Source organism: Manduca sexta, chromosome 5, assembly GCF_014839805.1.
Source record: "Manduca sexta isolate Smith_Timp_Sample1 chromosome 5, JHU_Msex_v1.0, whole genome shotgun sequence".
Classification (NCBI taxonomy): Eukaryota; Metazoa; Arthropoda; class Insecta; order Lepidoptera; family Sphingidae; genus Manduca; species Manduca sexta.
In genome coordinates, this window is record NC_051119.1 from 8,245,833 (window position 1) to 8,273,418 (window position 27,586).

At 34.1% G+C, this 27,586-nt stretch overlaps 1 protein-coding gene across 4 annotated transcripts in view; it reads left to right on the forward strand.

Annotated features, from left to right (window-relative positions):
- LOC115455920 overlaps positions 1–27,586 on the forward strand; it is a 65,528-nt gene that overhangs the window by 5,030 nt on the left and 32,912 nt on the right. Inside the window, exon 1 of one of the 4 annotated variants that reach the window (XM_037443886.1) lies at positions 1,414–1,542. The exons of 1 other annotated variant lie outside the window; for it this stretch is intronic. In XM_037443886.1, the coding sequence (XP_037299783.1) occupies positions 1,452–1,542 (91 nt within the window). In that variant the 5' untranslated portion in view covers positions 1,414–1,451. Of the gene's footprint in view, positions 1–1,413; positions 1,543–5,459; positions 5,757–21,789; positions 21,942–27,586 lie in introns of those variants that run through there. 2 more of the 4 variants (XM_030184724.2, XM_030184727.2) reach the window with 2 other exon arrangements.

Here is a 27,586-nt window from a genome sequence, read left to right on the forward strand (position 1 = left end):
CGACGGATTTAACGAAACTCGGTACAATTATTTGTCATACTCCTGAGCTGGTTATAGTATACTTTTCATCACGCTACAATTAATAGGAGCAGAGCAGTGAAGGGAAATGTTGGGAAAACGGGAGAAGTTACTCCATTTTTTAAGCTTCCGTCGCGTGTGCAACCTTAATGGTTAAAGCTACACAGAAATCATGTATGACGGAAATGTTCTCCTTAAAATTATGTAAAAATATCCCACGACAGCATATGTCTATCTTTTATGGTTGACTCACAATAACACGTGTAACTCCCGATAGCTTAGCAGTTCGAAGTTTTCTCATTATATTTGTCTACTCTTACGTTTATAACACTCTCAGTCATCCCTAATTAAAAAAGTTAACGTTATTAAATATTCCATAAAAAAGAATCGTACAAATCGGTATAGAAACACCAAACTTATACATGAAATACGCAAATAATAAGCCATCACGCGTGAATACTGAATCATGCTATATGCTTCCTTCGATTTCACCAGGATCCCATCATCAGACTCTGACCGGACAATCGGACCACCTGCATACCACCATACAATAAAAAAACATCCCGACAAATTGAGCACCTCCTCCATTTTTGAAGTCCGAAATCCACCCGGGCGAAGCTGCAGGCGGAAGCTAGTATAGAATAAAGCCCCAATTATATAAAACATTTGCTACTTACTATCAACTTTTGATTTGTCCACACTGTGGAAAAACATAAAGGATTAAGAACAAACGATCATTCTATAAAATCGCCGAGTGTTTTATCCAAACCCTGCGGTATCTAATTAATCCATATCTATCAATTTGTAGATAATGATTATCGTGCTCACATGTCATAAATTTTGGCGTTCCTTCGGCTGAAAAATGGTTTTAGTAGTTTTCACAGTGCGTTCGTTGAGCTATAATTATCCCTATATTCAGTGAGCTATATTATTGGTCTTAGTAGTTTTTTAGTGGTGTCTTGAGCAATAAATCTTTATTCAGTTAGCTATATTATATAAAACTCGCTATTCCCGTGGCTTCACTCGCGTGGAAGTCAGTATGTCACATTTCCCCGCATAAATCCCGACCCACAAGATTTTTTACAACGGCACGATCATTTTAATAGTAATCTTTAGAATTCATTAATTATAATTGCACTATCTTTTAGTAGAAACTCTACAAAAATCCGGTCAGTAGATTTTGAGAAAATCGATCACATACAGACAGACAAATAAATCTAGTTGTATATACCTATTTCGTTTCATGGCATGATTTAACCGTTACGAAAGATGATATTAATGTATGAGTCAACAATCAGCATGGATGTTAATAAAAAAATAAATTGTACGGAACTCTACACTAAAATTCGTCAACAATCCCTATTATTTCGATAAAGCGCATGCAAAAACACAGTGTTTAGTGTATACGTTACTTTCGAGGGAGACAGTGCAAAATGGAATACACACTGTTATTTTTACCGTTTGTGGTTATGGTTGTGGTTTACGCGGGAACTTGCGTGTTCCTGCATTGCTGCGAGTTATTCAGTAAGTCATTTATATGTTTAGTGTTTATTTCCATTTAGATGCATTGAATGGTTTGTTAGCTTGGTCGTTAGGGAAATTATCAAAAGAACATGGTTTGCATTTTTATTCCAAGGTTCATTGTTAGTGTAGTTTTAGCTGTTTAATTTGTAAATATATAATTTGTAAGTAAGTTTGAAACTTTAGATTGAAGTATGACACATTTTGAAATTGATTGTGCACACATTTATTGTGCAATCAAAATAAAGATTTATGATTTATGAATCACCTCAACTTACAGGTGTTTAAAATCTACGTTGATTTACGTGTGATAAGAAAGAATTTATTTTAAATATTTACATTTTAAGTACAATTACAGATGTAATTGTCTATTTAGTTCCAAATATTTAACTATGTAGTTTAAAGTATCGCAAAAGCCAAAAGCTATGAATAATTTTAAATACGTATTATTCAATTTATGTGTTAAGCGCCATCTCTTTTTATACGACGGTAACAGATAATATTTTTCTCTATAAATTTGCCAAGTAAAATAATGTTATACTATCTCACTAGATGGCGCAGAACTAAGTTGCGTTTCGCGATATCTTTGATTTATCTAATTACTAGTTGCAAGCAAAATCGTATGTGTGAATATAGGTATATCTCAGTTTTTATACTCTTCTAGATTCATATTCCTGTAAAACAGAACACGCGCGACGCTTATGGCCCATTTCCCCCGTGTGTTCCCTATCCTCAACTTACCCTTCTTGTTAAAAAATAAAGCTTATTATTTTTTTTAATATCTACTAGAAACGGCCATTATTTTTTAAAATAACATCACAAGATAGTTTTTAATCAAGATTAGAAACTATCGCGATGCAGATTAGTAATCAGTGCACTGATGGGGAAATTCTTTATCAACAAAATTATTGAATCATAGTTGTTATCGCGCGTTATGCACACAATACGTAATTGCCGCTGTGCCGGGCTCGAGATAATTTAACACGTAGTGACGCGTAAAACTATCTAGAGACCAATAGTAACAAACATAAAAAATACACGTCGTTGAAAACCTCCTCCTTATTTAAAGTCGGTTAATAAATCGAACTGGTCAGGCTGTAGCGATTTATTTTTACTATTAGTAGAATTTTCGGGTCTCTTTGAGTCTTGGTACTGGCACTTTGTTCATAGAAAGTATTGAACTATTTAGTAAACGAAGATTAAGTTGATACTTAAGAGCTTGTTCTCAGCTGAATCTGCTATTAAATAAAAAAAATCTGCTATGAAAATCCGTCACGTATTGATACTTCAAATATAATTTAAGCTGATGGTAATTTGGGTTTATTAAATAACGACTGTCTTAAGATATTAACATTAATTTGACAGCATCCAGGTTGATATCGCACTTCAGATATATTAACGGCTCTTAGTAGCAGCTTGAGGTCTAAAAATGTGCCCGATAAATGGCAATAGGTTCGCACCCTATTACAAATATAGGACCTAGACCCGGCAGAATGTGTAATATGAATGTTTTTGGTAGTACAGACCACACGAACATAGGCGAGACTTAACGAATATGGGTCCTACACTCTTGTATTTGGCTGTTCTCGTGTATTATTGGCAAGAGTGTGACGCTGGCTTTATCGTGACAATTTACAATAGTACGCAAATATAAAATTTCAGTTTGATTTGTCGCATTATACGCCTTATTTATTGTGATAATAAGTGATGATATCACCAACATGCATTACAAATATTTGTCAACAAAACATGTTTGTCATTGTAGTGTCATTTACATGAGTGCACTTTAACACTAACAAGAAACCTAAGTCTAGACGTGGTTTATGATAACATCTAAAACAAATTTAATTCCGTATCAGATAGGCTTGGAATAACATATAGATACGATCATTATGAATAAGAAAATTAATTATTATAAACATCGATATACAATAACATTTTGACATTGCGTTACTAAATGAAACCACATTCTCGTCTTCACCTTTGCTGACATTGTGCCAAAAATCATCAATTAATAACTAATATTTGCGAGAAAAATCCAGATTTTAGCTTTCTGGATTTTTGATCATCTTGTAGTTTAATGCGAATATGGCGTGTGCATGGATGTATTTCTGACTGAAAGTATGATGTTGCCACTACAACGAATTCTCTTAGAGTAGTAGTAGTGGCTTTAGGGCGCTTAATATTAAAATGACTTTTTATTAATATTTATTTTGTTCGAAAACTCACACTTTTTTATTTTACATCTTCGGCTCACGTAACTTATTGTAAAGTGTTATTTTCAAGTAGATAAGTATGTGGTTTCATTTAGTAACGCGATGTCAAAATGACGCTGTATATTAACTAGATTCCGCGTTCCGAACATTCATTGTGTTCAGCTGAATTTAACTGCAATCCATTCAAATTGACTTTAGTATGGTTAATATTAGCAGCCTGTGACTGTGTACGGAGTGGCGCTTATGATGTAAAAACTCGAATCTAAGTGTAAACTTGAATTGGAATAAAAAATATTAGGTAAATAAATGAAATTATTTGTTGTTCAAGTGAATAAATAGGTTATAACAGTGACCTTTTGGTTGCCATTTTAGTTCAGATTTTGAACAAATAGTTTGTATGGACGTTCGTGTCTATAGAATATACGTCAAATATAATAAATATGAAAATAATTGCAAGGTCTAAGCAAGGGCCCTAATACATAAAAAAGGTCCCCGCCGGCCCAGTGTGTAACACACTTCACCAAACCAACCCTAATGGAAGAAAAATTGTTCCCGGTTAAACTCTTTGATAGGTAATATGGTTAATTAATGACAGGATCCTTAAATAAGAGTCAGGGTCCGAGGGCCCCAAGTCCCAAGGATGTTGGCGCATTGCACTCCCTAGCCCTTCAATAAGTGCCTGTGTTTTGCTTTCATGATTAAACCATAAAATCTATTGATCAATTTTTCTGTTCCTTTACTTATAGTACGATGAGAAAGCAATCCATCAGACTAGATCAGATGCAGGACCAACTGCTTTTCGTATTCTATTATTTTACTGGTGGTAGGTCTCTCATATGTGTGAGTCCGCATGGGTAAGTACCACGGACCACCGCAATGTCTATTTCTACCGCCAAGCAGCAGTGTTTAGTCACTGTTGTGTTCCGGTTTAAAGGACATTGTAGCCAGTGTAACTACTGGACGTAATAAGATTTAACATAACATAATGTCTCAGGATGGCCAGCGCGGAGGAATAACAAACAATACCTTGTAATTCAAGGTGTTGAATGGTGTTTTTACTTTTTATGGGCAGTCATATCGCTTACCATCAGACGAACGGCAATCTCGTCTCGTCATTCAAAGCAATAAAAAAAATATGTATGTGGTATCATCACATCACTGAGTAATAACCAAGACCGCAATATGTTCAGCTAAATTGATTCCACGCGGTTGATCATTCTGTTTCAATTCTGATGCAAGTCTCAGTATATTTACCGCGGCACCGTACATCTGTTTAAACTACGAGATATGTAAATATAGTTGTTAAAACAAACTCGCTGATAACAGAAACTATTATGAAATAGCATTATGTCACTATATGGGGTCCATATAAGAACAGGTTTACAAAGACTACTAACAAAATACCATCTTGAAATGATACTCAACGCTTTGTTGTTTAAAAAAATGTGACTAATAACAACTCGTCAAGCCAGCCTAATGGCCCAACGAGTTTAGAATTCACTAAACTCATCCGGTGCGCACGAGTTATTAGTGTTTAATGGTAATGTCGCGGTCACTACACCCGACGGACCGTTGCAGTCTATTCACGGCCAGGTGAAATCACAACAGTGGATGCGAGGCTTTAGCTTACTTTATCAATGAAGCAAGCGACAGATAACGCGGCACGTACGAACATATAGCATCCGCAGTCTTAGCAAAACATCCGTCGGTGTCGCGGCTATATAATTTAAATTTTAAAATTAGAACAACGATTCGGTTTATTTTTTTATCGGTTTATAGATATTCGATTTATAAATATGTGTTAATTTTTTTATTTGTATTGTGACTATTAATTTATAACTATAAAAAAGACTTTAAAAATGGAGAGCCAGAACCTGACAGAAACAAAAGAAGAATTCGAAATGCCAAACAGTAGTAAAAGAATGATCGGACTGTTGCCTATGTTTTTGTTAGTTTTAATCGTAGTTCTGAGGATATCGTGGACGTTGTACAAGAGTTTCGGTAAGTGTTTATTTATGTTTGATCATTGCATGTATTAGCTTCAGATAGTTTTGTTTTTTATATAAAATATTGTTATTATTGAATCTCACTACTATACATGTTTATTAGACAAACCATCAAACCACTAGGATAATCTTTTAAAAAAGAAATATTTCCACTTGTTCGTTTTGAACTAATTTATACCGTTTTTTAAATCTTTACAGAAAAAGCGGGACGTTATTATTTATTATGAGTTTAAGGTGCGTTTGTGTATCAGCGTGTCTGTTTATTTGTGTATTTATGTCTTTCTCTGGCGTCGTTGCTTCCCAACGAATGCATTGATTCTGATGCATTTTTTTAATTAATCTCATCGTATTCGTGCTGCCGAAACTTAATAACAAAATAATGTTGGTAGATATAAGTAATTTCTGGAAAGTAAGTTACCGAACATCCTCACTTTAATGGTTTGCCTAAAACTAATGATTTGTAAATACATGCGATGCTATAACTAAATTATTTACGTATAAGATAGTGTGGCCGAATATAGCCCGGTTCGTAATGTAGCTCACCAACCATTCTTTTATTTATAATTTGAGTTGTATTATCAAAATATACGCGATTTTTAGCAGTTCTTTTATTTTTCTATTTTATGACATTTATATTTTTCTTTATGAAATTAAGTGGGCCATCAGGAGCTTTGTTGCTTACCTTGTAAAATATTTGAGATATAATTAAAATAAAATATAACTTAGTTTAAACAACTTACATGTTGCAACATACACAAACGCATAGCTTTTGTTGATGTTGAATACATAATCCATTTAGCTGTATAATTTTCGAATTATTGTTTAAGATTTTAGATCAAGGAATCTGACATTCTGAGTAAAGGTCAGGTCAAAAGTACCTAAAACCGACAGGAATGCATGAAAAGATTAAGTTATGAAGTTGGAGGAAGCGAGATAAGTATGCCAGAATCGTGCAAAGTGGCAATCCATAGTCTTTGCCTATCCCTATGAGATAGAGGCGTGATACTATGTATGTATCAAGGAAGGTTATTGATATACAACCTGGACTAAGATTTTAATTTAGTGTCATTCTGATTGACAATTCGCCAGCTTAATAGTTTAAAATAAACCTTCTGGAACAATTGATTTGTATTGGTTGAGGAGTTTTTGAAAAATTATTATTATTTTTGCCATTAAATTATGAATTAGTCAAGACAAAGTATGTTTTTCTATTATTTCCTAGAGGCAAAAATCCATAGTACATATAGATATGATTCTAGAACTGTTAAATCACAATCATTCTAAACTAAAACATTTGAATAAATTAGGAAAGTATATGAAAGAAATAATAAATTTTATCGCCATATCTATGACCCTAAAACCTATAAGATAATGATAACTTTGTCTTTTTGTTAAACTCGTTTGAATTAGGGTTTGAGATAGATTTAATGTTTATCATAAAGGAAAATCTAAAACCTAAATATACGGAGAAATACCTATATCTTAAAATATCGTACCATGTTTAAAATGACCATTAAGGAACATAAAGGAATAAAAACACAGACTTACAAAAAAGCAGATCTTCCAATAGCCGTTAGTGCCATAATTGTTTGTTTTTGTTGTTCAAATATTCATAAAAAAGCCCCACGTTTGCAATATTGTGCAATACTTAATATGCTATTTTAGTGTTGTTTCTAGAAACATACATACATACATACATACATAACATCACGCATTTTATCCCCGAAGGGGTATGCAGAGGCGCAACTAGGGCACCCACTTTTCGCCAAGTATGTTCCGTCCCATGATGTGATAGGGGGCGAGCCTATCGCCATATCGGGCACAAATTCCAGACTCCGGGCTGATACTGAGCAGAAAACCCCAAATATCACTTTGCCCGACCCGGGATTCGAACCCAGGACCTCAGAGTGCTATTTTACCGGACGTGCAATACAACTACGCCACCGAGGCAGTCTAGAAACAATGTATCCAATTTTATTTTTGTTAAGCTAGTAAATAAAATCCCTGATTTTAATAGAGGGCCAATTTGATTTAATTAAAAGAAAAGTTCACGTCTCCGTTTAAAAAATATATATTTATAATCTAGGAAATGGATTATACCATCTATGTGTAACTAGTTTTTGCGTGCGGTTTCACCTGTATTAGACATGGAACAAAATGTTTAGTTACTCCATGAAAGTCCTATACCTAGGATTGAATGGTTTCAAAGATCATGCAGATAAATGGACACAAATAAAGTAATCGATAAAATATTTGTGGTAGGACTCTCATATGTGAGAGTCTATTGCAGTCTATTCAGTCGTAATGTCTATTTCCGCCGCCAAGCAGCAGTGTGTAGTCATTGTTGTGTTTGGGTTAGAAGGACATTGTAGCCAGTGTAACTACTGGACATAATAAGACTTAACATCTCATGTCTCAGGATGGCGAGCGCAGTGGAATACCAAACAATAATTTATAATTCAAGGTGTTGGATAGTATTTCTACTGTTTATAGTCGGTCGTATCGCTTCCATCAGGCAAACGACAAGCTCGTCTCGTCATTTAAAGAAATATACAAATAAATAATACTTTCAATTTATAGGATAGGAAAATACTTCTTTGTTAAACCTACCGTATGCAGCGACGCTACGCGCTATCCAAATATAAACTTAAACACTTGAGTTTTTCATTTATTTATACAAATTTTGCAATAACAATAAGTTGTAACAGGACAAAAATTGGTTCCGTAATTTGTATTCGGTATAAGTATTTAGTTATGCGTTGCATTTTAAAATTTAAATATGTGTACTGTTACGTTCTTTTGTCTCCATTTTAAACATCGTAATTGTCCTCAACGTATTTTCTGTATTTACGTTTTTTGGTACGAGTTCGTGCCCAAACACATGTACTTATACTATTTGTAGACGACTGGACTAACTTCATTCATTTTTAGACTTTTGGGTACATTAAATGGTTTCTGGGATTAATACCCTAAATTTAAAAATAGTTTGATAGAAGCCCTGTGGAGTTGCAGAAAAAAGTTGTGTTAATCGTATTTTTAAAAGCTGTCTTTTCGAGATAACTCAAATAGAAAAAAAAATTAAGCATCATATTTCGGCAATATGCTATATTTATTTTGGTTGTTTAAAAATTATAATAATTTGGATATTTTTTCAATAAATACCTCTAAGATTATTGACTCCGTGCACTCCTTCGTTTTAAAGTATATATGATTTTAATATGTAAACTGCACTAAATAGACAATTAAATAAGGAATATTTTCAACAAGACATAAAATTGTTGTTTTACAGAAAGTATTTGTAAATCTATGCATTTTCTCGTATCTCATGCGCTGTAAAAGTATGGATAGAATACTCAAGGCCGTTTGCTCGAAGGAGAGCTTTAACTGCACGTAAAATTTAATAATGCAAACATTTAAATTAAAAAATATACATTAAAGTTCCTTTCGAAATTCGAATGTGTTAAGCAAAAATATAACTGTTAGTAATAAACAAAAAATCCTTCGAGTTATTAAGGAAGACAATCTATACAAATATATTTGATTGTGTTCTGTTTTATACCTTTTAAAAATAAAAAAAATCAATTAATACTAGCCAGCACGTACAAAAGTAACTAAAAAATATGCCTTCACAATAATTGCAACGTAATCGCCAATTAAAAGTCATTTGCTTCCAGACGGATCGGATTTTTGCTAAGCGATAAACTCTTAAAAACCAGTTCTAGAACGTTAATACTTAAAATTCCGGTTCTAGTTTTAGAAAAGATATTAACTTTGCATTTATTTGTGTTAAACTTGTTGAATTCTTTTGATAATTTCACAACTGTTGATATACATTTTGTTTATGTACTTATATACTTACTTATTCCGTTAGCTCAGCGACCTAAAGTGAATCTTGGTTTCCGAAACGAGTCCGCCAACTATCCCTGTCCTGTACCAGCTCTCGACAGTTAAGGTTCTTATAATTATAGTCCCGGATCTTGGAGGATGCGGGAATATCCTGCGCTTCTGGAAGGAGTTTGACTGGCTAGACCCATAGTCGGCATCACAGGCACAACGGCCCGACCTACTACGGACTAAATGCCGAAAGAGCCTTAGGAGAATTTTATTGAGGTGGGCCATATCTGGAGAACGCGGCCTCCGCTCACCTGTCATCATCATCATCTTTTCGAGCCCCGTGAAAAATAATTTATGTGTTTTATGAACCGGACGTCTCAGTAGTCAAAGTTGCGTTAATAATAAGTTGTGTATTTGAAGCCAAGTTTGAATTTGCCTCCCTCTGAATTCTCCGCGCAGGGCATGGGCCCCGGCTGGCCTCCAAGATCCGGGGCTGTATAATTATACCGTTTTTACTGATAAAGTGTATGTTGACCTGGTGTGTTGGAGTATAAAAACAATAAAAAATAATCGGATATGAATCTGTTACCAGTTAAAGGGCAATTTTAAAATTATCAACAAGTCAAAACAAATTAAACGCGATGACATTTGCGAAGTCTTTTTGTCTTTACGCAAGACAAACTGAGGACTTCCTGGTTGTTTATTTTTATTTGTTTAATTCAGAATACGATATCAAAAATGCGACATCAACAGAGTGCAATACACGATTGTACCACATTACAATGCGTATTAGGTGGTACATTATACTTACCTACACTAACTTTATGTATATTTATATTAATACTAGTTGACCCGACAGACGGTGTCCCGTCTATGAATTTGCAGCGCGCATTCTGTCAATCGCTGACATTTATTTCAAACAATTGACAGTTATATAAATTTAATATTTTCGTTAAATTTTATAATTTTATGCGCAATTTTTTGAATTTTTTCTTTCTTAAGAACCTTCTGCTGACAATAACAAACACAACAAAAAAAATAGTGAAATTGGTCCAGCCGTTCGCACGTGATGGCGTGACCAAGGGAAATAGGGATTCATTTTTATATATATAGATTTAAGAAGGAAAAGTTAGCTTGTAGGTTTTGTAGGAGCTAATCTCTGGAAAAACTGAACCGATTTTGGAAATTCTTTTACTAAAAGGAAACTATAAATAAAAATATATATATATATATTGAAAAATATTTTGATAGCATAAAAAGTGAATGAGCACAGGTAAAAGCGGACATACGGAGCGACATAGCCGTGAAATAACGACCAAGATCCTTAAGTGAAGAATAAAAATATAGGAACCTGTAATATATTACATAAGTGATAAAAAAATAACATTCATAACTCTTTACGTAGGGAGTTAATTCTGAAACCACCAGCAGCAATAATCGCGTTATCTATATTTTTTAAATTATGACCACTTTTTAAAATTTCCTATGAAAGAAGAACATGTAAACTGACAAGTGAAAGACTGATTAGCAATTATTATCGTGCTGACCTTACCTGTCCCTCATTGCATCTGAATAACAATGTGAAGAAACTATAAATAGACTTTAAAGGTAGATCCTAATATGGTTGCAAATTATATTTACTATGAAAGGGTAACCGAACCTCGTATTGTTTAATGAGACATTGTAATAGTCATTCTGAGATCACATGTTCCGGTTTGAAGAACATTGTAGCTAGCGTAAATACAGAGCATATTAAGACTTAACATCTCATGTCTCAGGATGGCGAGCGCAGTGGAATACTAAACAATACTTTGTGATTAAAGGTGTTGGTTGGTGTTTCTACTGTTTATGGGCGGTCGTATTGTTGATGGTATCAGGCAAACGGCAAGCTCGTTTTATCGTTCAAAGTAATAATAAAAAATCATGTATAACGTTAACATTCCCGATTATAGAAAGGTGTCTTATGTTCGGCCCCTAGACATGATCTATCTGAGTGCCAAATATCACAAACCTGATCAACAGTTCCTGCGTTTTCTAATATGTAAATGTCTCTATAAGATACGTTTTTATCAAAGTCAGAAGGATTTATTGCTTGAGCGAACACAGTCCTATCAGATGGAGGTCATATCGCAATTCGAAGACAAGTAGTGTCACCTACAGCGGTTAGCCAGAGTAATCTAGTACCGTTTGCTACTACGATCGTGTTTTTGAAAAGAGCTACACCGGAGGGTCTTACCCGTTCTTCTCTGGTGAGAACTGCTTTCCGAACTGGTAGTAAATTTGATATCGACGGAATCTAAATAATGTAAATAATCTACACCATTTTACAGGTTCAAATGAATTATTTCATTTAATTTTGTTAGGAATATGTAAACGTCTTTTTTAACGTTCCGGTTTCTTCAAGAGTACTGTGGTAGAGTCAAAAGGTGAAATTTTCCGAAAAGGAACCCGACACAACATATAGGTACTAATAAACATGAATGCGGTTTGCAAATCACTCTAAAATAATAAGACTAAATAAATTCTCCGTCAAGAGAATCTGACAGGTATTGAGTTATATATTATATCTTTCGCCACTACTGTTGTATCAAATATATATTATCCGTCCAATGTTATGTGATACGTGCTGTAGGATTGCAATATCATAATTGTATAAAAAACGTTAATTTATTTTATACCCATAATATCCGCAGGTTCAAAACGCAAGGGCATGCGTCTCTGTCTTTTCTAAACTTATGTGTGTATTCTTTGTGAACTATCGCTTGCTTTAACGGTGAAGGAAATCATCGTGAGGAAACCTACATATGTGAGAAGTTCTCCAATTTCGATGGTATGTGAAGTCTACCAATCCGCAATAGGCCGGCGTGGTGGACTTACACCTGATCTCTCTCAGTAGTAGAGGAAACCCGTATCTAGCAGTGAGACAGTATATAGTAATGGGCTGATATAATTATATTAAGTAATGGAATCTGAAGCATTGAATTTGTGCCCGATATAGCGATAGGCTCGCCCTTATCACATCATGGGACGGCATACATACGACGGAAAGTTGGTGCAACAGTTACGCCTCTGCCTACCCTTTCAGGAATAAAAAGCGTCAATGTACGTGTGTGTGTCAAATTATTCAATTTAAACAATAGTCAATAAAAACGTCATCAAACAATTATCGTTAGTCACTTTCATATTGCATGCGATGGTCGTAAAATATTGAGTTTTAGCAGTCTAGCACGTGCTAGCGTTACGAGTGTTATGCGTGCAGCGTGATGGCGTAAGATGTTGCGCAAACCGAGGTTACGTGTTAGCGCTTTGTACGAGACCGTTTATACTATCGCGTTTAGATATAAACTGGCGGTCATAATTAAAAAAAATAATTTTGCTGTAGTAAGATATATTTTATATCCGTCCGGATAGTGACCACCGTACACAAGTGGTTAAAACCCGCCATAGTGGCCGACGTGTGTCGCGTTCCGGTATTAGTTAATGTATATCTGGTTTCAACAGAACGGGATAATAGTAAATTAACACTCCTTATTTGATTAATTTCTTTATTTCTGTGTTCTCAGAGACTTGACTACCTTCACTACTTGAGGTAATACTGGCAAGAAAATCTCATGGCGAACTTCTAAATGTCTATAACTGGCCTGATTTATTGGAACCGGAGCAATCATTTCAGACCTTACTTATTCCATAAAATTATGACTGTTTGAAAGCCTTGCCTATAAGTTACCAGATTCTAAATAGCTATAACTGGTCTTATTTAAGGTATAAATAATTTTAGACCTTACCTTTCCACAAGATTGTAGCTGTTCGACAGCCTTATCTATACATTATTAATATCAGATATTAAGGCCCTCCCTGAGCAAGCGGTCATGTGCATTCGTACCATACGGCGCACAAGTGACGGGCGGGAATATGTTAACACGAATAATTTCTTTAAAATACAATTCTAGGTGTTTTTGAAAATGTTCAACTATCAAAATGTTCCTTATTGAATTGTTTACCTAATGTTGGTTGCTAATTAATATGTATTATTTACGGAGTGATGCACGGATTTAAATTTAGTTGCATGTACATTATAAAATGAATTAAACAATATTCCCATTATAAAATATTTAATACAATGGAAGTATAGATAATATAATGTAACACTTCTTTCTTTTTCTATATGTATTTTAAATTTCGAATAGATAGCTTCTATAAATACGGTAAGCGCGCCTTTTTATGAAGATTACCTTAAAAAATATGTTTACATCGCAATAATTCACATGACCCACATTTTATATCAAAACATTCATAAAATCATGATTTATGATTATAAAATAATAGATAAATAATTGCAAATACTGAAATACATCAGTAAATGCGGTCAAGATAACCTTATTGGTGTTTATGTTTATTTGTTTTGAATAAACCTTTGTTATTTATGCCTACTTTTATATCTATATATTTTACTGCTTTTCTTTATATCTATGCAATGCGTATTTCAATTTTTTATTAAAAATAGTTCTTAATCTTATCTTGCTTATTACAGTACTTAATAAAATCTTTTATTATTGTTAAGTATTCAAACTTTGTGAATTATCGCTTGCTTTAACGGTGAAGGAAAACATCGTGAGGAAACCTGCTTACCTGTGAAGTAGTCTATAGCAGGGGTGGCCAACCGGTCGATCGCAACAACAAGTCCAGTCGATCGTGGCAACAAGTACAGTCGATCGTGGCAAAGCAAAAATATAAATAAGTAGAACAGACCGCGCAACATACCTAATCACTAACTGCTGCACGCATCGTTTTGTATCATTTTTAATCAAAATAATAATAAATTGTGTACTACACTATGTTGTTTCATTTAAGATTTCAAGATGTATGTAACTTGGTAGATCGCACAGAGTATCATCAGTGAAAAGTAGATCTTGGGTCTTACCAAGTTGGCCACCCCTGGTCTATAGGAATTTTTAGGGTGTATAAAGTCTACTAATCCGCACTAGGCCTGCGTAGTGGACTTAGGCCTAAACCGTCTCAGTAGTAAAGCCCCGTGCCAAGCAGTGGGACAGTATAATACGGGGCAGATATTATTATTATACTAAGTAATATTTTGAAGATGAACCGCACGATCGGGACAGGTGAACCACTTTGTGGGTAAACAAAACTGATAAGTTCAACCTAGGTTACATACGAAAAATATTCAAACAAGGACATTGCAAAAGATAATTTTGTTTTAAACATCTGTATGACCTTTTAGCGTACGCCGAGGTCATCTCAAACAATTCTAGGAGACTAATAAATTCAAGTCAAGATGTTTTGTTAGCAAAAACATTAATAGCCTAATCATGTACCTATGAAGTAAAGATGAGTTTGTGGCTTTGCAATGTCAAATTTTGCTGGTGGTAGGATATATTTTATATCCACCCAAATAGCGACTACACAATATGTTAAAACCTGCCACAGTGGCTCACATAAGTGTGTCGCGTTCCGGGATCAGCCTGTATAAATCCGGTTCAGATAAGCCGGCATAATTATGTCGACTGTCGATATGCGACTACACAATATGTTAAAACCTGCCACAGTGGCTCACATAAGTGTGTCGCGTTCCGGGATCAGCCTGTATAAATCCGGTTCAGATAAGCCGGCATAATTATGTCGACTGTCGATATGCGACTACACAATATGTTAAAACCTGCCACAGTGGCTCACATAAGTGTGTCGCGTTCCGGGATCAGCCTGTATAAATCCGGTTCAAATAAGCCGGCATAATTATGTCGACTGTCGATATACGACTACACAATATGTTAAAACCTGCCACAGTGGCCCACATAAGTGTGTCGCGTTTCGGTATCAGCCTGTATAAATCCGGTTCCAACAGGCCGGCATAATTGTGTCAACTGCCGAGGGGTAATCTCTCGCCAGTCGACATTCAATTGTACCCCACTTACCATCAGGTGCAGTCACACTGCCGTGCCTAGAAAAGAAATTACCTTGTCTACGAGTGAAAATAATCACACTAATTGCTTCTCTATTTACCCCTACCCCTGTTGAGATAATAGGTGTGAATATGTGTAATGAGATACCACACGATGTCACTTGCTAAATACTCTTTAAAGTAAAGACGTGTTGTGCTCATAACACGCTCGTGCGTGACACGTTAAGACAATCGGCTTTGTGACAAAACATTATCACATGTATCCGTAAAGGAGAAGATAGAAAGTTAAAGTTAATAAATTTGTAACAAGCCAATGTCTGTACAACTACATTATAAATAATGAAGAAAAATTAATATGAGGGTTTATAATAGAGCAACAAAAGCCAAAATAATTTTGAGAATTTTTGTTTGTCTATATATTTCTACATTATCACGGCGAATACTATTTGAATAACACACGGCGGAATGTGGGTGCACATCTCTGCCTACCCCTTCTGCGATGTATGAAGTGTGTGCATGTGTGTGTATAATCCCAAGAATAGTGTTACCCAAATAACCCATCTTTTTAACGTACCCATAAAAGATAATTAAAATGGACAAACCTATATACATTTGTACTCGCGAACTTATCTTTGTGAATCATTGTACGGTTATCAGTGATAAAACAGTATTAACTATACAAACCAGACGCTAAACTAATAATGGTCTATAATGGCCTTTAACTAACTAGAAGTAATGCTTGCGACTCCGTCTGATTGAAAAAAGTTTTTCTGAATCAAAGTCCCATTATGTACATTTCCCGATAAGGAATGGCTTTAATACGTTAATCCAGGCTTTGATCTATCAGTGTACCAAATTACATCGAAATCTGTTTAGAAAATTTTTGTCTTTTTAGTCTAAACATTCAATATCATCACAAACAAAAAAACACACAGACTCCTTAATGGATTTAGATAAAATTTGGCACACAGACTATAATATCAGGCGTGTATTATAAACTGTCTCACTGCTGCACGGGCTTCCTACTACTAAGAGGGATTAGGTCTTAGTCCACCACGCTAGTCTATCGCAGATTGACAGACTTCATATACCTTGAAAATTCTTACACAATTTCTTGGGTATGCAGATTTCCTCACGATGTTTTCCTTCACCATTAAAGCAAGCGATAATTCACAAAGTATACACAAAACTTTAAAAAAGTTAGAATTGTATGGCCTTGGGTTTTGAACCTGCGGCCATTCGTCCCGGCTGTCTATTCCACTTCCAACTAAGCTATCGCTGCTGGAGATAGGCCATGCTCTACATTAATACACTGGCTACTTTTAACCCAAAAAATTAGAAGACCGCTTAATCCAGATGACATTAAAACCGCAGTATGTAAATAAAACGCTCAAAACTGCATGATATTTATCTAAAGGATGAACCTAAGAGGTTTTAAATCATTTAAATGAGATTATTTATGTAAGTATTTTTAGCATATAGATAAAGTCATATGACCGCAGTATCACATGGTGCATATCGGTAATTTGTCTCAATAACACTTCAAAATGGATATAGTTTCGGTACTTTGTGTTTGATAGTGGATCAACGATATACGTCTTAAGATTTGTTTTACTAACCGACTTCAAAAAAGGAGGAGGTTATCAATTCGACTGTATGTTTTTTTTTGTGTGTTTGTTACGCGATTACTCCGCCATCCGTGGACCGATTTTCAATATTCTTTTTTTGTTCAAAAGTAGATACTTCTCAAGTGGTCCCATAGTCACTAAGTCAAGATGTGATTATTGGATTTTGGATAAATCGAAGGCAACGCTTAAATTTTATAGGCCCACACATCGCTTTTCGTAAATTTTATGAAGTAACTTAAATACTTGCGTATGGTAATCATCATCTTATGTAGCCGAGCTGATGATGGAAGGTACAACTCCTTAACAGTAAGGAGTTACTCGAAGAGGCATCGACTGATTTAGTAAAAAAAAAATTATGTTTGAAAGGGCATTTGCCATTTGGTCTCATGATTATTACGTACACAAAAATAATTAAACATTACCTATATACTGGTTACCAATTTCGGAGTCGGTGCCTAATAAAAATTAAACATTAGTCATTAAAGTTGTTAGTTAAGCTAGATAAATACATGAACAAATGTACGAAACCAATTTTTGTTTGATCCTCCCCCCTTTTGAAGTAAATTTAAAACCCGACGTGACGGTTACTTAGCATTCGCGCTTCGCACATTTTTAGCCAAGGCCAAACATCCGCAAGTTCCATTAACATTATCGGTGCATCTATATATTTTGACATTGTTAATATTCATGGGCAAAAGCGATTACACAGAATCCGATGACCTACTTGTTATACTTTTTGTTTACCTTGCACTTTCTAATTGTAATGTTTCCAAGAAAATAGACTGAGATTAATGGCTTTGCATTATAATATCTGTAACAAAGCGGAGCGACTGCAGGTCAGATAAAATGTTTTTTTTGTATCCGTTACGAGTTATCTTTGTTATAGTTTATTTTTATCTATATATAAAAATGAATCTCTATTTCCCTTGATCATTGCTTCACGCGTGAACGGGTGGAACAATTTTGCTTCTTTCTTTGTTGTGTTAATTATTGTCAGGAGAAGGTTTTTAAGAAATAAAATAAAAAGGAAGTTAAGGAACATTAGAAAATTTAAGGAAACTTAACGACAATATTAATTGTACATAGACAGGACGTCTGTCGGGACAGCTAGTAACACCAAAATAGACTATAAAAAGAAACTTAGAAACTGCGGAATGGATTTTATATAATCCAAAATTGTCTATTCAGAAAAATATTATGCTAAAGCTCTTTCAGCAAATGAAACCGGGGCCGACATCTTGTACTACTCAAAATTTTTAGTTGTAAACGACCTTTATACTTGAAGTTAAAACGCCTCCTTAGTTCATTACTTTGCTGTGGAGGGAAATGGACAATTAATATTTCCAACTCCTCCCTATCTTTCTATTTGATTAATTTCGTTGCGGGATAAAGACAGATTAGTTTTCCCTGAGACTCGCCGAGCTTCATCGCTCGGTGTCATACAATGCCACTGCCGATCCTGGCTTACAGGAGTTGTAGTGGCGAATGTGATGGCGGGATAATTGTCTACCCAAAATTTTCAGAATTTGATTAGACAATGAGCGCTTGACATTCTAATTAAACACATCGCGGAAGCCTGCCGTGTGTTCGCGGAAAACAAACAGTAAAACATGGTTTTCGTTTTAACGTTCGTTCCGTATATAAAAAAATGTTTGTCTCAAAATCTGTTTATAATTAAACTAGTTATTAATACGATCTAAAGTACTAACTGTTACTAAACTAACTACATTTACTAATCCGTCGTGACTTATCTAAATTAACGAAGAAGAGGTGAAATAATTGAAACTTTTATTCCAACACTAAAAAATATTTTAGCAAGGCGATCCTCCTAATAAAATGGCGTACTAAGCATATATTTAGAAGCTATTCATTTGGTTTTTTAGTACATATAGAAAAACAAATAAACATCGTATTTCTAGAATATGTTATTGATGATATTGTTTAATTAATTTTATGACAAAATGTACACATCACTTTAATTTCCAACCAACACTCTTAAATAAACTATATAATAAAGAATATTTTGGTATAACACAATTTCCAAAAGACCAAAAATTTATTTTAAAGAAATCATTCATAATTCTTCTTCATCCCCTACAACTCGTGCGCCATTAATTAATAGAAATGCTCAAGGCAGTTTGCATAGCGGAGAATCTTAATAAGAAGCTACATTACACTGGTAAGGACTTATTAAATAATATTGACTATTTTATCCTTGGAGTATTATAAATTGCAAAGAGCGAGCATAATGCGTAATAATTGACACAAATGTACTCAAATTGTTTTTGTTTCATAAAATTTTACTAAGGTGCAGTAAACGTCACGCTCATTGAATTTCCACAATAAAAAATTCGTTAAACGAGTCCAGAACAATACATTTATTTTATTTTATTTAAACTTTATATACAGTAAATGTATACAGGTGGACTTAATGCCTGAGGCATTTTCTAACAGTCAACATTTGGGTGATGCAGAGATGAGACAATGTACATTGCGACTAGAGTTTTTCTAGATCTCAAAGAAGAGAAATTATTGCCTTCACATTTCTATAGCTATGTATTTATTTAAGGATATTTCTATACGATTAAAAAATCCATAAAAATATCCCTTGTTATAGAAAATAGTACGTACGAAAGACAAAGAATTGCAGTAACCAAACGTCGTATAAGTATTAACCATATGATTATGAATTAAGTATTATTAAAACTTCAATGAATGACGCCTACTCAAACACATTAACTAGCTATGAGGTAAATCTAATGGGGCTGATAAAAATAATCGAGTCGATAACAGTTTCGTGGTCATTTGAGTAAAGTGTTGATACCCACCGTGCTTAATTCTACTTACTTATAGACTAAAGTGTGCTGTTCCCTTCAACGAAGAACAAAAACAAGTAGTAAAAATATTTAATTTTAAAAGCGACTCTTTATATTTTTGTGTTCCATTTTTAACAGTTTTTTGCCAAATTTTTGTATCTTCTAACTCATTCATAAATTATATAAATTAATTTATTTTAGTTTATTGATACAATATTAATTTTGCAGTATATAGAAATGGATGAAAAAGACCCCGATGAATTATTGGAAGAAAAAAACGATATAATTAGATCAGTGTGGATCAGATTAATTGTCATTCCGCTCAGCGTCACGTTGTGCGTTCTCTTATATCTGTTGTACAACTGCCACAAAACTAACAAAGAAATGTAAGTAATTTTATTTAAATCTTATATAATAATAATTAATAAGGTACTTTCCTATGTTTGATTGCGCACAATATTTCACATGTAACAGGAAATAATAGTAAAAAAAATTCTTATGTGAAATCACCATCAAAATTGGTTGAAAAATGAAGCTGTTATTCATATTTTAAATATTTAAAAAAAGTAGGGGTGTATCACGCTATTTCTTTCCCACGCGTGCAGCGTTATGGCCTGTGACAGTTGGTGACGTCACACTTTGCTATTACTATTATTTGGCAGCTACCTCTTCTGCAACATTACAAAGCTTTATAACTTTTTTAATCATGTGTGGATTTTGAAATTCTTTATTAGTTAGGCTAATGAGGTGGAGCTAATTGTTTTCACTTAAGGGTTATCGGTAATGACTCGGGGGCTATTCTTAGGAAGAAGACATTAATATCTCATACATAGATCACATTTTCATCCACGAAGATGCGCCCCACCACCTTTGGAGCGGTGTAAGGGAACTGATCAAGGCACTATCCCCGACGCTGTCTATAGTAATGCGTTTGCACTTATACTTTTCACGTACTCTGTAATAGATTAGGGAAAGTAGTAGTGTGCATCTTCGTGAATGAAAAGATATGTATCGAAGATGCTTGTCTGAAATATGTTTTGATTATATAATAATAATAAATTCCCATCTTTACTGCAATAGTCCCTGCACCTTGCAAGCGCTATCTTTGGCTGTATTTCCTCCATAAGTACGAAAGAGAGAGTACTTGCAAGATATATAAACCCCAACTAGAGTAATGTATCTTAAAGGGGCCTCTACGTATTGGATCCATGTGCCCACGCAAGCCTTCCAAAAGGACCGTCCCTTATGTCGTGATTTCCCGCAGGAAAAATACATTATAATAATAATATCAGCCCTGTATTATACAAACGTCCCTCTGCCGGGTATTAATGGAAACATATTCGGCTGTCGCGCGTTTGAGCATACATTGCCGCCATACACCAACAAAGGTATTTCATGCTATTCTCATGCTCGAACAGAAATGATAACATTAAAGTGGTTTCAAATTTTTGTACTTTTATATCGGTACTGGTTTTACAAAACGGGCCAAGGTGAAATGAAAATATAAAAACATTAAAAATTAACTGTTGGTGTTAAATACTTGTGGCTCACAATCACGATTTACAAAACATAAGTGGTTAGAGTACATGGTATACACATCAGTTTATTTTTACTTAATAATATACAGTTTGTTACATAAAAAAGTTCAAAATGCTTGACCTAGGAATTAAGAACATTGATCCACACCACACGATAAGCCAGGACAACTTATCGAAATTCAAAATAGAACACCGCAAGCATCAACGAAAGCTTTAAAAACAACATTATCTCCAAGAATTAAATAATGTAAACAGACGTAAATGTACACAATTCTTTTGATAATACTCCTTGCTTCATACAATCGTACGGTGTCTGGTAAACATTACGTACGACAATGCGCATCGAAAAGTTTGAGCTAATTTGTGTCCTCCTACTGCCTATTATAAGTTGTTTGGTGTATTTCATGGTTGTTATTGGGATTTATTTGAAGAGCCACTGTGTTGCTAGTAAGTAGATTATTTTTTTTAATAAGTATTAAATTAAAGTACTTACTAACTGATCTATTAGTCGGTTGAATAGTAATTTAATTATATTTTTCCTATTTTCAATTGTTATCGGGTTTTATTTGAAGAGGCACTGTGTCGCTAGTAAGTAGATTATTTGCTTCAATAAGTATTAAACTAGTAATACTTACTAATTGATCTATTAGTCAGTTGAATAGTAATTTAATTTTTTTTTTCCTATTTTCAATTGTGATTGGGATTTATTTCAAGACGCACTGTGTTGCCAATAAGTGATTTTTAGTTATTAAGTAACCTTACTTACTAACTGATCTAATATTAGTAGGTTGAATAATTATTTTCAATGTGTTTTCATATTTTCAAAAATCCTTACACTTTTAATTTTTGTTTTTATTTTATTTACACTTTTTACACATGCATCAATGGCGAAGGTCCATATAACACGATTCCTATCTTCCCTTTATGTAGAACTAGCGACCCGCCCCGGCTTCGCACGGGTGCAATGCTGATACTAAATACACTACAGAAAAACTGTGAACGTTGTATATAAAAACATAGCGGCCCGCTCTGGCTTCGCACGGGTATAACATAACAAAATAACAGTATTTCTCCACTATTTAATGGATGTTATTATTATACATATAAACCTTCCTCTTGAATCACTCTATCTATTAAAAAAAACCGCATCAAAATCCGTTGCGTAGTTTTAAAGATTTAAGCACACATAGGGACAGAGAAAGCGACTTTGTTTTATACTATGTAGTGATGATGTAATTATCATTAAAATGATTTGCAGACCGCATTTATGTATATGACTACCTATATGTTCTGTCGGGTTCCCTTTCAGACAATTAAACCTTTCACCACTGCATGGTATACAGGCGGACACATTATTTTTCCTTTTAACCTATTCCAGTCTGTTGCAGAAAGGACTAGCTTAATTTTCGTGTCTAGTTACTTTTCTGGTATCAAGTTTCACTCCCCCTAAAAAAAGTAATCCTAGCAAAACCGTATTAATTGTCTGTTGTTGGTGTTGTCCTGATTAGACTCCAGGACCTATCAGCCTACAGTCACTATGTTACCACTCCCTCCACCTTTCCGTATCCCATCCCACATATCCCATCCTCTCCCTAATCTCCCTTCAGGCCCCTGCAGTCGTTAAGCCGGGAGATTCCAGTATCCCATTCTGTTTTCCCTGATGTTGACTGTAGGATGGCTTAACCCAAAAAAGAACTATGCTGCCATTAGAGTTAACCAACTATTACTCATATCTATACACATTATAAAACAAAGTCCCCTTTTCTGTCTGTCTGTATGTTATCGATTTTCTCAAAATCTACTGAACGGATTTTTATGAAATTTGGTATGGAGATAGTTTAAGACCCTGAGAACGTTATAGGTTACTTTCTATCTCTGGAAAATATATAGCGGGACTTTTATCCCGGAAAACTCCTTCACGCGGATGAAGCCGCAAGCTAAAGATAGTTGCATATAAATATAATTAAATATTTAAATACATTTTTATTTATTTCTGGGGTTTTATCCAGCAAGGACATGTCAACACTTCTTATTATTTATTTTAAGCAGTAATTTGAACTACTAACTAAAACCTTGAACATTATCTCATGTGCAGGAACTAAATTTCTCCTCAAAACGTCGCAAGGTCAAGTGACGTATGCTTACACGTAATCAAGGAACAGTATAATTATATACTTTGTTTAAAACCATAGACATTAAACAGTATAGTTATAGACCGGCGATCAGGATCAAATTTGTGCTCCAAAAATTATTATTAGTAATACATTTTTGTCTTATTTCAAATGTTCGTGTAACAACATGTCACACAGTCCTTTGATAAATACAAAAATAACACATTTATATGCTAATGTGCGCATTCAAAACGTACAAATCATGATTTGGAAAAAATGAGAATAATTTTACATTGGTGTTATGCTATTTGAGTTGATTGAGTAACCATCACGTAAGCGCAATTTTTTGTGTAATAATCTTCCGAATGTCCGCTCTATAATCTTAAAACTCTTTGTTATGAACACTATTCGTAATAAATCCTATAATATACATTCGCAGGGTCCTTTAAAAATGTCAAGATCCAACTAACATTCCACTACTATCTATAGCTAAGTATTATTTAGTCCAGCTACACATCTCTATCAGTCTTACTTATAAACTTATTTTAGCGTTAATGGTGGTTAAGAATTGCTTAAATAGCTGTTGAAAACATCACCGGCTCCTAGTTTAAACCTTGTTAAGAAGCAAGATGGTTGGTTTTTCACTTACAGCTGATCGAATAAATTTGTATTTTAACTAAGCATGCTTTGCGAAGTTTTTATAAGTAAGACTGTATGTCTCCTGGTATTGCAGATGTTTATAGGCGTCGCGTCGGTGAACTGTATGCGCGTTTGCCTCTTAGAACATTAAAAAAAAACTTCAATTATTTATGAATATGGCCTTGTGTGGATTCTAGAACATTTCACACATATATCTAAGTAAATACTAATTGTTAGTTATTTGATATCTTGTGACTATAATAACTGCTTATTACGGTTATGTGTGATAGTTAATATTGCATCATATTCTGATAGCGCATTGTTCTTCGTTTACATGCGCTGTGTACATTATTATGTAAGAGATATGGTTTACCTTAGTTCAATAATAAATCATCGCCTATCGTCGAAAGTTGAGATTATTCTGTTGTTTTTCAATAGTAACAAGCTTGCATACCAAATTCAACAAAGAATAACGTATTTACAAAGAGTCTGACCCAATTTCGCAGTATTTTGGATTACAATAATTTTAATTATGCCCTGGTAATTGATATAGCAGTAAATCAAAAAAAGCGGTTATACTCTATTACATTGTAAACCAGGTTATGTTTTTGTTTTGGTTTAATTTACTCCTTAAGGAGAAGGCAAAGGCTCCCAGCCATACAGCCTACTAGATTATGTTATCGTAATTACTGCAGTTTGTTATTTTTTTTTATTTATTTATTACGGGAAACAAGTCCATTGAGCCCCTGTATGTTAAATAAGAAAATACATTTGTAATTTACGTAGATGCATGAAACCTAGACAGGAAGAAAGTTTGTTTAATGTACATTTTAAATCAGTAATAAAGAATAAGCCGCCATTGTCTTACTCCTGTCACAATTGTCACGGCAGAATTATATAGAGGTAGGAAGATATTTGTTAATGTTTAATTTTTTTAATTCTTTAATAATATGATATGTCAATAGGGTCATTGACTCCTAAGTAGATCTCATTGTAAATTTAGTCAGCTAGATATCACCGAAAATACATATCAGTAATAATATAGTATAATCATAATAGGAGCCCTGTATTATATACTGTCCTACTGTTGGGCACGGACCTCCTCTACTACTGAGAGGGATTACGCCTTCGTTCACCACGCTGGCCCAGTGGGGATTGATAAACTTCACACACCATCAAAATTCCTAAAAAAAAATTCTTAAGTATGCAGGTTTCCTCACGATGTTTTCCTTCGCTGTTAAAGCAAGCGATAAATGACAAAGAATACACACACATATTTTTAAAAATTCAGGGGTGTGTGCCCTTGGAATTTGGACCTGCGGACATAGGTCTCAGCAGTCCATTCCACACCCAAACTAGGCTATCGCCGCTCTATCAGTAACAATGCATTATGCTAATTGAGCTCAGATATGGATAATCTTTTGTTTGTTTTTTCTTCGGTGTCTTTGTTTATTTTTTAAGCATTTGTAATTGGTACTAGCTATCTACAGACTACATTTATGAAATTATATTGCTTAGATAGTTATTTTATTGATACGCACGCCAACGACCTCGACTCTGTCACCGCCATCTAGTGCCTCAAAATAATAACTGTCGCCACTCGTTAGTAACTCTGACGTGCCCATTCGTCATTTAGTAGCCGTGGGGTGTATAAAGAGTTGTTAGTGTATCTGATATGTTAATTTGTTACTTAGTTTTCAGATAAAATTAATAAAAAAATTGACAATTTTATTGTTAATGTCGGAATTAATAGTTGTTTGACGATAAATCTAGTTAAAACAATTAATATGTACTTCTATATCTAGTACCAGCATTAGCTAGCGACTTCACATGCGTGAATTTTTTTTCCGTGACTAAAGACCGGCTTTATATTTTTCTAGGTCAAAAAGTATAGCGCACAATACTAATGTAGCATCCTATTAGTGTAAACATTTACAAAATCGATTCAGTAGTTCCTGAGATTAGCGCGTTCAAACAAAGAAACAAGTTCTATTGGTTGATATATTAGTAGGTATATATTGTCAGTTTTGTTACCTAGCTTAGCTTAGACACTTTTTATTCTTTTTCTATAATCAAAATTGTGCCTAGAAAACCTGCTTAATATGTATTTATTTGAATATATAGAATGAATTTTCTCGAAGGTATGTGAAGTCTACAAACCCGCATTAAAATAACGTGGCTAAAAGACCTATCCATTTACCTATCCCCTTTAATAAAGATATGCCTATCAGTTTATTATTATTCATAAAAAGTAATAATATTATTCTACTATCAATAGCTTTATTCGTTTATTAACAGCTAAATCCACCTGTTTGTGAGACGCCATAAATGAGTGCGTCTGAGTCTAGCCTTAAATCCGGACCAGCCAAATCTTATCGTTAATTCGTAACCGATAAATCAATGTATCAGATTGCCTCATTACAAACATCATATTAATCTCTACCTTCGCGAATAGTGATCAACTTCCTACAATTTTATTAAGTGATTTATAAAAAATATTTGGAATCAATGAAGATGCAAATTTATTTAATAATTGTAGTTGTGTTCTTAGTGGGTATTACGTTGTATATAATCGAAGTGATTTGGGGAAACAGTAAGTCATTTTTATTTATTTTTCTCACGACTTCTTTCTAGTAGGCCGTGCCAATGTTATTTCTCAAACTACAGCAATTATCCTCACTGTTTTACTTGTGATGAAAATAATAATTCATTTATTTTTATTTTCACTTACAATGTTTTACATATATCTTTGTGTACGCTGATTTTCGTAATTCGTATATAATATGTAGAAGAGCTATAGTAACTGACATTCGAGTGTGAAATTTTGGAATTCTTTGATTTCGTATCACTATTGTATATTCTGGTAATGGCACCTAACAGTTGTTATAGGATCTTGTTGGAATTTTACTTTTGATTTTCTAATTAAACTTGTGTTCAATAGAATCAGCAGGCCGTAATGACATGCTGCTATATAATTTCAATAATTTGTTTACTTCACAGATTTTTTTAATATAATTCAATCTATAGCCTGACCAATGAAATAAATAATGTCGCTATGTTGTGGTAAAATATTAAACTAATTTTTTTTACTGGCATCTTTAATATTAAAACCAAAATGCAAAAGTGGCGCCCAACGAGATTTTATTTTCTTGGTCTAGCTATACTTGATTTTTGATTTACGAGTATTAAGTTCATATGTTGAATTAGAAAAGTATGAATTGTAGGTAAAGTCGAGATCACATGTTCCTCCCCCTCTCCCGCTTTAACAATAACATAGAGCAGAGCGTAATTGAGCGTACGGATATTAGGAATGGAATTGGTGAATTCATTCGAGTTTCGACA